This window comes from Aureococcus anophagefferens (assembly GCF_000186865.1).
Source record: "Aureococcus anophagefferens unplaced genomic scaffold AURANscaffold_3, whole genome shotgun sequence".
Lineage (NCBI taxonomy): Eukaryota > Pelagophyceae > Pelagomonadales > Pelagomonadaceae > Aureococcus > Aureococcus anophagefferens.
The window spans coordinates 1,689,095-1,703,238 of record NW_008705563.1 but is presented as its reverse complement, the minus strand read 5'-3'; the positions used below and the strand labels follow the sequence as shown (position 1 = coordinate 1,703,238).

Genomic DNA, 14,144 nt, shown 5'->3' with positions numbered 1-14,144 from the left:
CGCAGCGCGACGGCCTTGGCCACGTGCGCCGTCGCCTCGGCGAGGGCGCCCGAGTCCTCGAGGGCGACGCTGAGCTGCGCGTGGGCGTCGGCGGCGGCCGACGCCCACGCGGCCGCGTCGCCGCCGTCCGCGGTTTCGTGGAGCGCCTTGGCGACGAACGCGCAGCTCCAGTAGACGTCGCCGAGGCCGCCGCAGTCGTCGCCGTTCTGGAACAGCACGGCGAGCGGCGGCAGCGCCGACGCGTCCAGCGCCTTGGCCTCGCGCCGCGCGGCGACGCAGCCCTCGAGGTCCCCGGCGATGAGCTTCAACGTCGCCGCCGCGTGCAGGGCCTCGGCGCTGCGGACCTTCGCGAAGGCGTTCCGGGCGCCGGAGAGGTCCGCGTTCCGCGCGCGCTCGAGGCCGTAGCGGTACGACGCGTCGTCGCCCGCGACGCCCAGCGCGAGCAGCGCGATGGTGATCATCGTTTGGGGCAGCGCAAAAATCTCCTTCACGTTGAACTGCTTCTTTCCCCAGGCCGCGCTCCAGGAAGGCTTAAAGAAAGGCCTGCACGGCCTGGTGGCATGCGCGCGAGAAGTACCCGAGGTCCCCCCTAAGCACATGAGCCGAGCTTAGCGGCCGCCCGGCGGGGACCAGAAGGAGAGGATGACGCAGAGCGCGTCGTGCGGGAGCGCGAGGTTGGACAGGATGCTCATGAGCGGGCGGCGGTGGCGCTCGACGCGCGCGTTCCAGCCGCCGTCGTGGATGATGTCGAACATGAAGTCGTGGAGGGCTCCGTTCTCTGGCGTAATCTCGGCTCTACGCAAGGCCGTGATGGCCGCGCCGGCGCGGAGCAGCGTCAGGGCGACCTCGCGGTGACCGATAAAGATGGCAGAACGCAGCGGGGTGGTACCCTGTCGACTCCGAGTCCTCGCTTCCAAATTCGCACCCGCGGCGATGATGAGTTTGGCGGCATCAACGTTTCCAGAGTGACACGCCTGGTGAAGCGCAGTCAAGCCATCGTAACCTTGAGCGTTCACATCCGCACCCGCTCGCAGAAGAACATGCAGGCAGGCAGTGAAGCCTTGGAGAGTAGCGGTATGGAGGGGGACAGAGGAGTCTATTGTGGTAGGTATGTCCGCATCTGCTCCTTCGGCCAACAGTACTTCGCAAATCCCCGCAAGCCCCATGGACGTGGCGACAAACAGCAAGGAGCAAAGGCCGTGCGCTCCCGTGGTTCCCTCTTTGCAAGCAACCATCCCGTTCACGTCGGCGCCGCGGCGTATCGCGTCGCGCAGCGCGACTCCGTCGTTTGCCTGAATCGCAGCTATCGCATCCTGCACCAACGCCTCCATGCCCGGCCACGCGCTCTATCAGCAGCCACTCGTAGGTCGGGCGCGGCGCGCGGCGTCGATGCGAAGCCGACGGTCGCGAGCGGCACGTGGGCGGGGGCGCAAAGCGAGGCTCAGTCGGTTGAGACGCTCTCAGCTCGAACTAATGCGATTTGACGGGACTGCATCGATGATGTTTCCCCCAAGGTGCACCTAAATTTCGACGGGCATGCAGGCCTCCTAGGACACACGCATATTAGGAACGTCGGCCCTAGCCGTCTCGTCGCCGATAAAAAAGCACGTAGCTCGCCGCTCCCTGGAGCTCCTCCTGGGTCACCGGCGAGACGCGCGCGTCGTTGAACTGGTGCCACGCGTCGCCGACGGCGCAGTTCGCGACGTAGTGGCCGCTCGTCTCCCGGTCGCCGAGGTGGTCCGACGTCGCGAAGAGGTCGTAGACGGGCTTCACCGCGGCGCCGTCGCGCTCCTTGGAGATGAAGTTGCCGAGGTCGAGGCCCTTGACCGGGAACGTGACGAGCGTCGCGAGCTTCTCGCGCCGCACGCTCGTGTACGCGAAGCGCTTCACGTGGAGCACGAGGATCTTGGGCCAGGAGTGGATCGTGAGCCACTTGACGCACTTGCGCAGCTTGCCGCAGCGCTCGCAGGTGACCTTGTTCCCCCCCTCCAACACCTCGGGCTCCGTGAACGTCTCGAGGCACTCCTCGAGCGTGCACGCGTTCGGCAGCCGCGACCGCGCGCCGCGCGGGTTGCCCTTGCCCGCCGCGTTCCGCGGCCGGCCGTCGGGCCCCGCCTCGTTGCCGCCGGCCGCGGCCGCGGGGATGGGCAGCGAGATGTCCAAATAGGGGTCGAAGCACGTCGACACGTGGTGGCACGAGCAGCACTCCACGGAGCTCCGCAGCTGGCCGCAGAACGTGTCCGTGACCAGGGACCGGTTGTTCCGCCGGTAGGCCGCCCAGGAGCTCTCGCCCGCGTCGTCCGCCGCGGGCTCGTCGTCCTCCGTCTCCGGGCCCGGCTCCGGGGGCCGCGGCGGCGGCGGCGGCGGCAGCTTCAGGTCCTCCGCGAGGCCGTCGAGCAGGTAGCGGAAGAGCTCCTGGCAGTCGTGCTGGCTGTGGCCCTGGAACTGGGGCGCGTGCTGGCCGATGACGCGCTTGAGCTTCGCCGGGCTCACGGCCGAGTGGGGCTCCGCCGCGTAGACGTCGCGCACGAGCTCCGCGAACGCGTGCGCGATGGCGCCCTTGGACGGCGACGCGCCGTTGACCATGGCGGCGTAGGAGCCGTCGAGGAAGACCTCGACGAGGGGCGCCACGCCCAGCAGGCACTGGAGCGGCGCGTTGAGGAAACACGTGTTGCCCAGGTTCGTGAGCCCGACGAGCGTCCCCCGGTGCTTCGGCCGCTCGGCGGGTGCCGCGCCCACGCGGGCGCCGTAGCGGCTCGCCGAGGCGCCGGCGCCGCCCTTGGCCGCCGGCGGCCGCCCGGCGGCCTGCGCGGGCCGCGCCGACGCGGCCGACGACGACGAAGCGCCCGACGACCCGGGCAGCCCGGCCCCGGCGTCGCCGCCCTGGCCGAGGTGCGGGAGCCGCCGCTCGCCGGGCGCCGGCGCGCCGTAGTCCGGCAGCGTCGGCGCGTGCACGCTGCCGTAGGACCGCGCGGCCGAGCTCGCGCCGCGGCTCGGCCGCCGCGGCGCCGCGGCGCGCGCCGGCGGCGCCGCCTTGTCGTCGTCGCCGCCGCTCTTCACGAGCGGCAGGGACCGCTTCGCGTACGGCGACGCCCGCAGCATCCTGCAACGGCGACCGCGCGCGGCGGCGGCGCAGGCGACGGCAGCCTCCTCCCTCGTGGGGGCTCTCGACAGTGATGGAGAGCGGCGCTGAGACTGCGCGGTATCCGAAACGTCGGCCGGAGAGCACTGGCCGGGGGTCGTCTGGCCGGGGGTCGAGGGTCGGGCCTCCGAGCTGGCTGGGCGATTGAGCCCGTCTCGTGCCACACGACGTTTCCGACCCCCGTGCGGCTCGCGCGTGTCGACTAGACCCCCGGGCGTGAAACAGGCGGCCGCCGAGCGGCGCGCCGAACCTACCGAAAATGCTCCTCCTCTTCGAGACGGCGGCGGGCCACGCGCTCTACGAGCTCAAGAACGCGGCGAAGCTCCAGGGCCTCGACATCGCCAAGGTCGGGGAGAAGTTCGCGACGGAGGCGGGCTGCGAGAAGAACCTGGCCCTCAAGGCCTTCGCGCCCTTCAGGGACACCGCGGAGGCGGTCGCCGCGGCGACGGAGCACGTCGAGAGCAAGCTCGGCAAGCCCCTGAAGAAGTTCCTGAAGAAGCACGTCGGCGACAAGGCCTTGAGCGTCGAGCTCGGCGTCGCCGACGCCAAGCTCGGGAGCCTCATCAAGGACAAGCTCGGCATCCCCTGCGCGGCGAACGCGTTCGTCAACGAGTGCCTGCGCGGCGTGCGCTCCGTCGCGACGCCGGGCGTGTTGGGCGACGAGGCCGAGCTCGGCGAGATCGCCGTCGCGGGGCCCAAGGAGGTGCGCGCCATGCAGCTCGGTTTATCTCATTCCCTGAGCCGCTACAAGCTCAAGTTCTCGCCCGACAAGGTCGACACGATGGTCGTCCAGGCCGTGGGCCTGCTCGACGACCTGGACAAGGAGGTGAACACCTACGCCATGCGCGTCAAGGAGTGGTACGGCTGGCACTTCCCCGAGATGGCCAAGCTCGTCAACGACAACGTCCACTACGCGAAGATCGTCCGCGAGGTGAGGGCTAGGACGGCCGCGAAGGACAAGGTCGACGAGTTGACGGAGATCCTCGACGACGAGGTCGCGGCGAAGACGCTCGTGGCCACGGCGGAGATCAGCATGGGCACGGAGGTCGACGAGAGCGACATGGAACACATCTGCAACCTCGCGGTCCAGGTCGTCGAGCTCTCGGCGTACCGCCAGCGGCTCGCGGACTACCTGCGGAGCCGCATGCAGGCCATCGCGCCGAACCTGACGACGCTCGTGGGCGAGCTCGTGGGGGCGCGTTTGGTGCAGCACGCGGGGTCCATCATGAACCTCGCGAAGCACCCGGCGTCGACGATCCAGATCCTCGGGGCGGAGAAGGCGCTCTTCCGGGCGCTGAAGACGAAGCACGACACGCCCAAGTACGGCCTCATCTACCACGCGTCCCTCATCGGCCAGGCGGCGCCGAAGCACAAGGGCAAGATCGCCCGGGTGCTGGCGGCCAAGTGCGCGCTCGCGGTCCGCGTCGACGCGCTCGGCGAGGACGACGACGCGACGATCGGCTTCGACGCGCGCGCCAAGGTCGAGGCGCGCCTCCGCCAGCTCGAGGGCGGCAACGGCGCCGTCGCGCCGGCGACGAACGGCGCGCCGAAGAAGCTCGTCGAGGTCCTCGACGCGGCCGCGGGCGCCGCGGGCTACTCGGCCGCGTCGGACATGGTCCTCGACGACAAGAAGGCCAAGAAGGAGAAGAAGAAGCGGAAGAAGGCCGAGGCCGACGACGACGACGACGACGACGAGGCCGCGGCGGCGAAGAAGGCCAAGAAGGCCGCGAAGAAGGCCAAGCGCGAGAGCGAGGGCGACGAGGAGAAGCCCAAGAAGAAGAAGAAGAAGTCGAAGGACGAGTAGCCCCGCCCGCTTCGCCCCGTGATCGTCGTAAACAAGCAAGAAAGACCGGGGCCTCGACAACGGGCGATCGAAAGTTAAACACGCTAGCTAGACGTTGTCGCAGACGACGACGCCCTCGTCGAAGGAGCTGCCGAACATGACGCGCATGCCGCCGGCGAGGCCCCAGGACACGCCCGCGAGGCGGTCCGTCTGGACGAGCACGGGCGTCGCCTCGCCGGTCTTGAGCGACACCTTGAGGAGGCCCGACTGGAGGCTCGGCGTCGGCGGGCCGCACTGCCGCGCGCCGTGGCCCAAATTGTCCGACGCGTAGGAGTCGCGGCAGCTCGTCCGCGTCGCCGCGGGCCGGAGCGCCTCGTGGACGCGCGGCGGCTGCGGGCCCGGCTCCGTCTGCTCCGCGGGCTCCGCGGGCGCCGCGGGCGCCGCGTCGTCCGGCGGCGGCGGCGCCGGCGGCGCCGTCGCCTCCGCGGCCGCCGCCTCGGCCGCCGCCTCGACCGGGGCCTCCTCCGCGGCCGGCTCCGGCGCGGCTTCGACGGGCGCCGCTTCCTCCTCGGCGGCCTTCGCGGCCGCTGCCTCGGCCTCGACGCGCGCTGCCTCCTCCTCGGCGGCCTTCGCGGCCGCTGCCTCGGCCTCGACGCGCGCTGCCTCCTCCTCGGTGGCCTTCGCGGCCGCTGCCTCGGCCTCGACGCGCGCTGCCTCCTCCTCGGTGGCCTTCGCGGCCGCTGCCTCGGCCTCGACGCGCGCTGCCTCCTCCTCGGTGGCCTTCGCGGCCGCTGCCTCGGCCTCGGCGGCCTTCGCGGCCTCCTCGACGCGCGCCGCTTCCGCCGCCGCCTCCTCGGCGGCAGGCGCCTTCTTCTTGAGCCGCTCGAGGAGCTTGGCGGCGCGCGCCGCGGCCGTGTCCGGCGGCGGGTCCGCCGCGGGCGTCGCCGCGGGCTCGGCCTTGGCCGCGGGCACCCTCGCGGGCACCTTGGCAGGGACGACGGAGGGCGCGGGCGCGGGGGCGGGCTCCGGCGGCGGGCCGCCGCGCCGCCGCCGGCCGCGCCGCGACTGGGGCGCCGGCTCCTCGGGCGGGCAGTCGCAGAGGGGCTCCGTCGCGTTCGTCGCGTTCGCGGCCGCGCCGTTCGCGGCGGCGGCGGCGGTGCCGTTCGCCGCGGCGGTGCCGTTCGTCGCGTTCGCCGGGCAGGGGCACTTCGAGGGCTTGCCGCCCATGCCGAACCACTCCTCCATGTTGCGCTGCATCTGGATCTGGTCGCGCATGAGCTGCTCGACGTAGGAGGGCATGGGCTCGTCGCGGCCGTGGCGGCCGCGGCGCCGGCTCGGGCTCCGCGACGGCTGCTTCGCCTCGCGCTCGGCCTTCTCCTTGTCGAGGCGCTTCTGGGTCGCGTTCTCGGGCTTGAAGATGTAGGCGTCCTTGAAGCGCCTCTGGTAGCCGTGCTCGGCCCGGTGGCCGCCGTAGTTCTTCGCGGCCTTGGCCCGGACCTTGTCGACGAAGACGCCCAGGTCCCGGACGTTCGGGCTGAAGCCCGCCCAGAGCCAGTGGCCCGTCGGGTCCAGCGAGATGGTCTCGACGACGTGGGGGAGCTGGAGGGCGCCGCGCTCGACGAGCTCCATGCCCTCCGTCTCCCGCGTGACCTCGAACGCGACGACTCGCTTCCGGAACGCGTCGTTCGCGTAGAGCAGCGCGCCCGACGGCGACGTGACGGCGCCGCTCCAGGACACGGCCCTGGGGCCCACGGGGCCGCAGGTCGTGAAATTGTCGAGGTCGTCGACGCAGTGGAAGAGGCGGCTCTCGCGGAGCTTGGGCGCGACGATCTGCGGGAGGAGCGACGCGAAGCCGTAGGGCCTCGCCAGGATCTCCGAGACGCGCAGCCCCGCCGTCACGAAGAACTCGGACGTGCCGATGGGCGCGACGTCGTTGATGAAGAGGCCCGACGCCCAGGACGCCTCGATGCTCGACAGGTACTCGAGCGCGAGCGGCGGATCCAGGACCGTCTTCGGCGTGCCCGCGGACACGCGGAAGCGCTCGACGCGGTCGCCGCCGGCGCCGTAGGCGTGGTTCACGACGAATAACACGTCCTCGAAGAGGCCCAGGCCCTGCGCGTGGAGCGCGACGCCGTCCGGCAGCGGCGTGTCGAGGCGGTAGATCCGCGGCCGCGGCTTCAAAATTTGGTCCATGGCCCACAGGTTGCCGTCGATGGTCTCGCTCGGCCCGCCGCCCTCCGCCTTCCCCATGAACTCGGCGCTCAAAAAGTCCGACTCGGAGATGACCAGCGCGCCAAAGTTCGTCATGACCGCGTCGGACGCGCCGACGGGGCCGTAGAGCCGCTGGCACCGCTCCGCGCCCAGGGGCACGAGCGTCGACCCGAACCAGAAGCTCCGGCGCAGGCCGCTCCCCACCAGACGCAGCCCCGTGCCCAGGCCCACGGCGAGCGCCAAAGCGATGACGCCGAGCGCGACCTGCTCCGTCGTGAACGAGGACAGGAGCTCCTTCGCGCGGCCCTTGAGCGTCTTCGCCTTCCAGAGGCGCGGCGGCACGTGGACGTGCGTGTACTCCGTGTTCCCGTAGATCTCCTGCTTGATCTCCGTCGACAGGTGGCTCCACTGCTGGCGGTTGATCATCTTCGGGGTCGGCGGCACGTCGCCGAGCGGGCTCGCGGGGCCGCCGGGCTGGTCCGCCTCGTCCTGGTCGCTGAAGCCGCGGACGCGCAAAGCCCGGGGCTCGATGCGCGGCGGCGGCGGCGCCGCCGTGATCTCCGGCTCGTCGACGTCGAGGCGCGGCGCGGGCCGGCGGCGGCGGCTCGGCGGCGGCGTCGGCGCGTCCTCGTCGACGCGCTGCAGCTCGTCGCGGCTCAGCACCTTGAGCGTGGGCGTCGCGCGCGCCGGCGACGCGCCACCGCCGCCGAGCCGGCGCCGCAGCTTGCGCACGTGCGCCTTCTTCATGCCGATGTCGTCCGACATCAAATCCTCGTCCGTGATGAGCTCCTCGTCGCCGAGATCGCCGACGGACGCGATGCCAAAGTCGTCGAGCCGCTCGGCGTAGGCCTCGAGGCCCAGGCCCGCGAGCAGGTCCACGAGCTCGTCCATGTTTTCGGGCTGCCGTGGGTGGTGGCCGCGGGGCAGCTTATGGAGAGCGCGGCAACATCATGAGGATATCTCACGATGCCGAATCTTAGTCGAACAGCTCGAGTCCACAAAGAGCTCCGCTCTGCCGCAGACGACGAGTGTGGAAAGCGGGGGGCGACCCGGCTGTCGTCGACCCTGGCGGCGTGAGGCCCAGCGCCGCGGCCGCCGGGGACCGCCCCGCGACGTTGGCGGTGGCCATGTCGCAGAGCGGGACCTACATCTGCCACGAGGACGGCCTCGAGTTCAATGACCTGGAGGAGCTCCAGAGGCACCTCAAATCCAAGGCGCGCGCAGCCGCCCCCTCGCCGGCCCCGCCCCGCCCGCCCGGGCCCCCGCGCCGGGCCCGGAGGGCCCCCCGCCCCGCCCCGCCCCGCCCGCGGCGCGCGCGCGGCCCCCGCCGGGGGGGAATTTTCTCCGCGCGACCCGCCGCCCCCGCAGACCGCGTGGAGCAACTCGAGCCTCGTCGGCTGCCGCGTGTCGGCGCGGAAGCAGCGTCCGGATCTCCCTTCCCCGCTCGCTGCTCGACCCTCGGCGCCGCAGGTCCTGCTCGAGAACCGCGAGTGGTCCGAGGGGTTAGTGACGCAGTACCACCGGTCGAGCGGCAAGCACTGCGTCGAGTTCCGGCACAGCGGCGCGCGGCGCTGGCTCATGATGCTCCGCACGGCCTTCTACATCGTCGACCGCGGCGCCTCCGGCGAGGAGACGAAGGAGCCCGACGGCGTCGGGCCGTCGTCCAGTAAAGCGCCGCCGGAGCCGTGGACGTACAGCGAGGACCTGTCCACGGCCTTCGCGCGGGCCCAGTCGACGATGCACGAGTGCTACGGCGGGCGGACCCAGGAGACGGGCCACAAGACGCTGGGCCACATCTGCGTCACGGAGGAGGACAAGCGGTCCGCGTCCGAGTCGCACGGGTCGCTCCTCTACGGCGAGCTGTTGCCCCGGGGCGTCAACAAGGCGCTCGACGGCCGCCACCTCGACGCCCAGCGCGCGTCCTGCCTCTTCGACCTGGGCATGGGCACGGGCAAGGTCGCCATGCAGGCCTTTTTGCAGTTCCCGAACCTGAAGCGCGTCTACGGCGTCGAGCTGTCCCTGGCGCGCTACAAGGTCGCGGAGCGCGCGTGCCTCAAGCTCGCGTCGACGGACGCGCGGGCGCTGGCGGTCCACTCCCACGCGCCGGGCACGTCCATCGCCGTGAAGAACGTGGCCACGCAGCAGATCCTCCACGTCGTCCACGGCAACCTGATGCAGACGCGCGACATCGAGCGCGCGAACATCATCATGCTCGAGACGGAGATCCCGAGCGACGCCTTCTCCGAGTTTAGCGTGCTCCTGGACGCGGCGCGCGACGGCGCGCGCGTGCTCACGTACCTCGACCTCCGCAAGGTCTGGCAGCTGCCCGGCCAGCCGTTCCCCTTCCGCCAGCTCGAGGCGAACCGGAGCTTCGCGGACCGCTACCCGACGTCCTGGTCCGTGCACCGGGGCCACCACCTCTTCCTCTGGGTCAAGGTCCTCAAGCCGGGCCCCGCGGGCGCGCAGCACGCGTCCGGCCAGCGCGCGGCCGACCGCGCGGCCGACCGCGAGAGCGACCGCCGGGCGAGCCGCGGCGGGCCCGGCGACCACCACCCGACCCACGCCTCCATCTCCACCCTCGCCTTCAACGCCTCCCCCTCCCTCGCCCACGGCGGCGCCCACGGCTCGAAGACGGCGCCCGCGAGGAAGTCGAACCGCGCGGCCGCCGCGCCGTCGTGGGCCGACGACCTCGCCTGCGCGCAGAAGTGGCCCGCCCTCGTGTCGCGCTCGTCCAAGAAGCCCTCCTCGAGCCACTCCACCTGCGTCATCGCCTGACCCCGCCGCCGCCCCCGCTCCCCCGCCCCGGCGGCGCCCGGCCGGACGCGGTGACGCGCCGGCCGCGCCGCGCGCCGCCACGACGAGATCCGCGGCCACTCGACACGCCCCGCGGCGCGAGGACCCGCACTCCTTGTCCATAGCTAGTAAGCGACCGTCTTATCATCCCGTCCTCTGGATCGCGGTCACTTGAGCTTCTGCATGATGTGCGGCATCGCGCACTTGTCCAAGCATTTCAGCCAGTCAAAGTAGTAGGGCTCGCAGTCGCCTGCGCGCGGGGGACCATGGTCGGCGATCCGGTTCGCTTTCTTCGGTGGATGATGGAAGTGGGGCCGCGAAATCCGGTCCGCGGCGCGGCCTCCGGCGGCGCCGGACGTCGGTCGACCTCGGCGGCGCGCGACGACACGACTCGCCCACGGGTGCGCGCGCGGCGTCCGCGACCCCGGGCGAGAGCTGCGGCGCCGCGTCGCGCCGCCGCCCTTGGCCTCGATGCGGTCCACGCAGGACAGGTAGGCCTTGTAGGCGTCGGTGCACTTGGGCTCGCAGGCCTGCGCGCGCGCGGTTCGACGACGTCGGGCGAGACCGGCGGTACGCGCACCTTGCGCATGGCCGGCAGCGGGCACACCGGCTCTTCGTCGGACATCCTGCTGCCAAATTCTAGAACAGCCTCGCTCGAGCTGCTGGGCCAGTCGATTGTGAATGTTTCGCCAATGTGGACTGCAAGCATGAGATGTTGAAGTCCAGCCGCTGTCGCTCCACCACGAAACTTACCCGAGCCCCTCGTAGCAGGAGAGGCCCGCGTTGTTCCGGATGCCCGGGTCCGCGCCCTTGGAGATCATGTAGTCGCCGAGCTTGTCGAAGCCGAAGCTGAAGCAGAAGTGGAGCGCGGTGTTGCCGCGGTAGTTGGCCGCGTTGATGTCGGCGCCGCGGCGCAGGGCGCCCTTGACGATGCGCTTGTGGCCGTTCTGCGCCGCGACGAGCGTCACGGTGTTGCCGTAGACGTCGCGGACGTTCGGCGGCACGCCCCGGAGCAGCAGCCGTTCGACGTCGTCGACGCGGTTGTGCCGCGCGAAGCTGAAGATGTTGTCGACGTCGGCGTCGTACTCCGGGTGCGGCTCCGGCGCCGGCGGCGCGGGCGCGTAGGCCGGCCCGGGCTTGGCCTCCGCGGCGCCGGGCCGCGCGAGGCCGTCGACGCCGTAGCTGCCCCGGTCGTCGGAGCCGCCGCGGTCGTCGCCGCGGCCCTTGGCCTCGGGCTGCCGCTGCTCCCAGAGGGACGGCCGCGCGCCGCCGCCCGACGCGTACGCGCCCTCGCGCGGCGTGTGCCACGCGTGCTTCGCGTCGTCGCCGCTGTCGGACCGCGCCGAGTTGTGGCCGCTGTTGGACCGCGCGCTCGACCGCGGGGAGAACCAGGCGCTCTCCTCGCTGGAGCCGCGCGCCGACGACTGGCGCGGCGTGTACCACCGCTCGTCCTTGCTCTCCATGGCGGCGGGGTCGCCGGCCGCGGCCAACGCGACCCAGCGGACGAGACGTTGAGCCGTGCCGGACCGCGTTATCTTGAGTTTGTCAAGGAGAAGGTCGCCGACGGGATGAAGACGGGATGCGCCCATCGCGCCGCCGGGCCCCCGGCGGTCGCCGCCGCCGAGGCGACGGCCGACGCCGCGGGCCCGCGCGCGCGCGCTCGCGAGCACCGCGACCGCCGGATAGGCCCGGAGCCCCCCGACCCGCGACGACGACGCGCGCGCCGGCTCTTACTAGCTCGGAACTCGGGGTTCCCGGCGCGGGGGAAAGGGGGGGGGGGATCTCGGGTTCTCGGGGGCGCTCGCCTTGAAGAGCGCCCCTCGCGGGGGGGGGGGGGCGAGCTCCGGCCGGCCCCCTAGACGAGCGCGCCGACCTCCGGCGTGGTGCCGATGCGCTCGACCTCGTTGGCGATGCCCTGGCCGAGGACCTCGGCGGGGAGGCCGAAGTCGAAGCCCTCGCCCATGTTCTCTGGCTGGCTGAAGGGGCGCTCGAGGAGCTGGCCGATCGCGTCGATGCCGAGGACGAACCAGGAGATGAGCGCGACGAGGAAGATGGTCGGGGCGGCGCCGACGTTGGGGCCGAGGGCGCAGGGCAGCGTGCTGCACCAGATGGAGAGCCCGCGCGACGTGTGGCGCGTGTACGAGAAGGGCACGGGCGTGTTGATCACGCGGTTGAGCGCGCCCGTCGCGTCCGTGAGCAGCTCGATGTTCTTCGACTGGCGGTCGATGGCGAGCTCGTAGAGCGTGAGCTTCTCCCAGGACTCGGGCAGCGCCGCGCGGTGGAGCCACTGCTGCATTGCGAGCGTCACGTCCGTCGGCGTGTCGCCGCGCGCGAGCGGCATGTCGCGGCACTGCTTCGCCACCTGCTGCGGGTAGCGCATGAGGTCCTGGATGAGGCACTTGGCCTCGATGGGCTTGCGCGGCTTGATCCACGTCGACACGCCCACCGTGATGTCGCGGCAGACGTTCATGATGCCGCCCCAGATGAGCCGCGCCTCGTGGTACTTGCCGTAGCACGTGTTCGTCCGGAAGGTCACGAGGAGGCCGAGGAACGCGCCCGTGAGCGCGTGGGCGCCCGGGGGGAGCGACGTGACGACGCCCAGCGCGCGCATGCGCACGAAGACCGTCGCGACGAAGACGTTGAAGAGCACGTGCCCCGCGATGCGCTGCAGGATGAACGACCGCGGCATGTTTTTCAGGTTGCGCAGCCACTGGTCCGAGATCCACCCGTCCGTGCTCGGATTGAACTGCTGCTGCATCGCATCGAACAGGGGCTTGCCCCGGGACGCCGGGCTTGGCGGCGCGGAAACCGGCGTGAGCGGCGCGGACGGCGGCCGCGCGAGCGCGCGGCGCGCGCTCGGGAGGCCCTGGAAGGCGTCGATGCCCTGGGACAGGACGAGCAGACCGGCGATTGTGCGCATGGCGACCATGGTGGTGTCTCCCGAGGTACGTCGTCTACGGCGCCGAGGCCACTCCGGGCTCGAACGTGGGCTCGAGCTCTCGAGCTCAAGCTCAATCATGTTCAACTTGTAACGTTGCCCTTCGACAGCTCGGGATTAAGCTCCGGATGGCCGGGGTCGAGTATGAACAATAGGCCTTAAAAAGAAACCGCAGACTACCGTATGCCGTAGGCCGCGAAGAGGATGTCCGGCGTCTTCGGGTCGCCGCGCTCGTCGTCGCCGTAGTCCACGAGGACGCTCTCGCCGTCGCGCAAATCGCGCGTCGCGACGGCGACGAGCGCCCCCGAATCGTCCTCGCGGAAGGCGCAGTTCGCGCCCGCGGCGTCGTGGTTGATGAGCTCGAGGAAGGGCGCCGCGCAGACGCGCTTCGACCGCGGCGCGCGGATCGCGCGGCTCACGCCGCAGGCCACGGCCTCGACGGCCGTCGCGAGGGGCGCGCGCCCCGCCGCGTCCTCCAGCGCGTCCGCGAGGCCTTTGAGCGCCGCCACGCGCGCGGCGCCGCCCGGGGGCGCCGCGGCCGCGATGTCCGCGTCGGACCAGTGGAGCGGGTGCGACTCGCGCAGGGACGCCCAGGGGAGCGCGGCGCGGTAGGGCGCCCAGCGCGCCTCGTCGTCGGTCTCCGCGCCCCGCATCGCCGCGCAGATGGCGAAGACGTCCGCGTCCGACGGCCCGGCGCCGACGGCCGCGGCCGCGCGCGCGCCGACGTCGCCCGCGGCGCCGCCGGGCGCGAAGAGGGGCGCGTCGACGGACACGAGCGCCGTGCCCGCGGCGACGGCGCCGCCGCGCACGACGACGCCGCAGCCGCCGTAGGCGTCGTTTTCGAGGCGCACGTGCGCTCCGAGGCGCACCCAGGGCGACCTCGATTCCAGGGCTTTGAGCATCTGTAAGCGCGACGGCGCGATACTCGCGGCGCCGCCGCAGCCGGCCAGCAACGCGAGCGTTCCACGCGAGAAGAAGCCCATCGGCTTCGACGAGTCGTGGTGCTATTGGAAACTCGATTCGACAAGACGCCTACGGCTTACTTGCCCCTGCCGGGGGGGCTTGCCTGCGGCGCGGCGAGAGCGCGCCATTGTGAAACACCGAATGCGCTGATGTTCCGGCCCTGATGTTCCGGTAGAGGTCTCGCGGATGTTCCGGCTTCCGGCTCTCCCGGGCCCCTCGGTCGCGTGTTCCGGTTCGCGTCCTCCGGTCGTGTTCCGGCGTGTTCCGGCGTGTTCCGGTGTTCCGGTAGATTTCCGGTCCGATTTGTCTTCTCC

At 71.8% G+C, this 14,144-nt stretch overlaps 5 protein-coding genes across 5 annotated transcripts; 1 reads left to right on the top strand and 4 right to left on the bottom strand.

The window, feature by feature from the left end:
- Positions 1 to 875: 875 nt before the first annotated feature.
- On the bottom strand, positions 876 to 1,091 carry AURANDRAFT_16302 (hypothetical protein; the record flags this gene model as incomplete). Its single annotated transcript, XM_009035489.1, has 1 exon — positions 876 to 1,091. A coding segment is annotated over one exon (216 nt), but the record flags the coding sequence as incomplete, so codon positions are not given.
- Positions 1,092 to 1,590: 499 nt separating this feature from the next.
- Positions 1,591 to 2,697, bottom strand: AURANDRAFT_11968 (hypothetical protein; the record flags this gene model as incomplete). The annotated part of the gene is made up of 1 exon (XM_009035488.1): positions 1,591 to 2,697. A coding segment is annotated over one exon (1,107 nt), but the record flags the coding sequence as incomplete, so codon positions are not given.
- Positions 2,698 to 3,284: 587 nt separating this feature from the next.
- AURANDRAFT_70073 (hypothetical protein) lies at positions 3,285 to 4,990 on the top strand (the record flags this gene model as incomplete). Its single annotated transcript, XM_009035701.1, has 2 exons — positions 3,285 to 4,757; positions 4,785 to 4,990. The coding sequence occupies 2 exons, from the start codon at positions 3,402 to 3,404 to the stop codon at positions 4,944 to 4,946; spliced, it is 1,518 nt and encodes a 505-aa protein (XP_009033949.1).
- A 5,069-nt stretch (positions 4,991 to 10,059) lies between these two features.
- Positions 10,060 to 10,585, bottom strand: AURANDRAFT_69671 (hypothetical protein; the record flags this gene model as incomplete). The annotated part of the gene is made up of 3 exons (XM_009035487.1): positions 10,060 to 10,179; positions 10,384 to 10,459; positions 10,510 to 10,585. The coding sequence occupies 3 exons, from the start codon at positions 10,552 to 10,554 to the stop codon at positions 10,097 to 10,099; spliced, it is 204 nt and encodes a 67-aa protein (XP_009033735.1).
- A 126-nt stretch (positions 10,586 to 10,711) lies between these two features.
- On the bottom strand, positions 10,712 to 11,005 carry AURANDRAFT_7985 (hypothetical protein; the record flags this gene model as incomplete). Its single annotated transcript, XM_009035316.1, has 1 exon — positions 10,712 to 11,005. A coding segment is annotated over one exon (294 nt), but the record flags the coding sequence as incomplete, so codon positions are not given.
- Between the last annotated feature and the right edge of the window lie 3,139 nt (positions 11,006 to 14,144).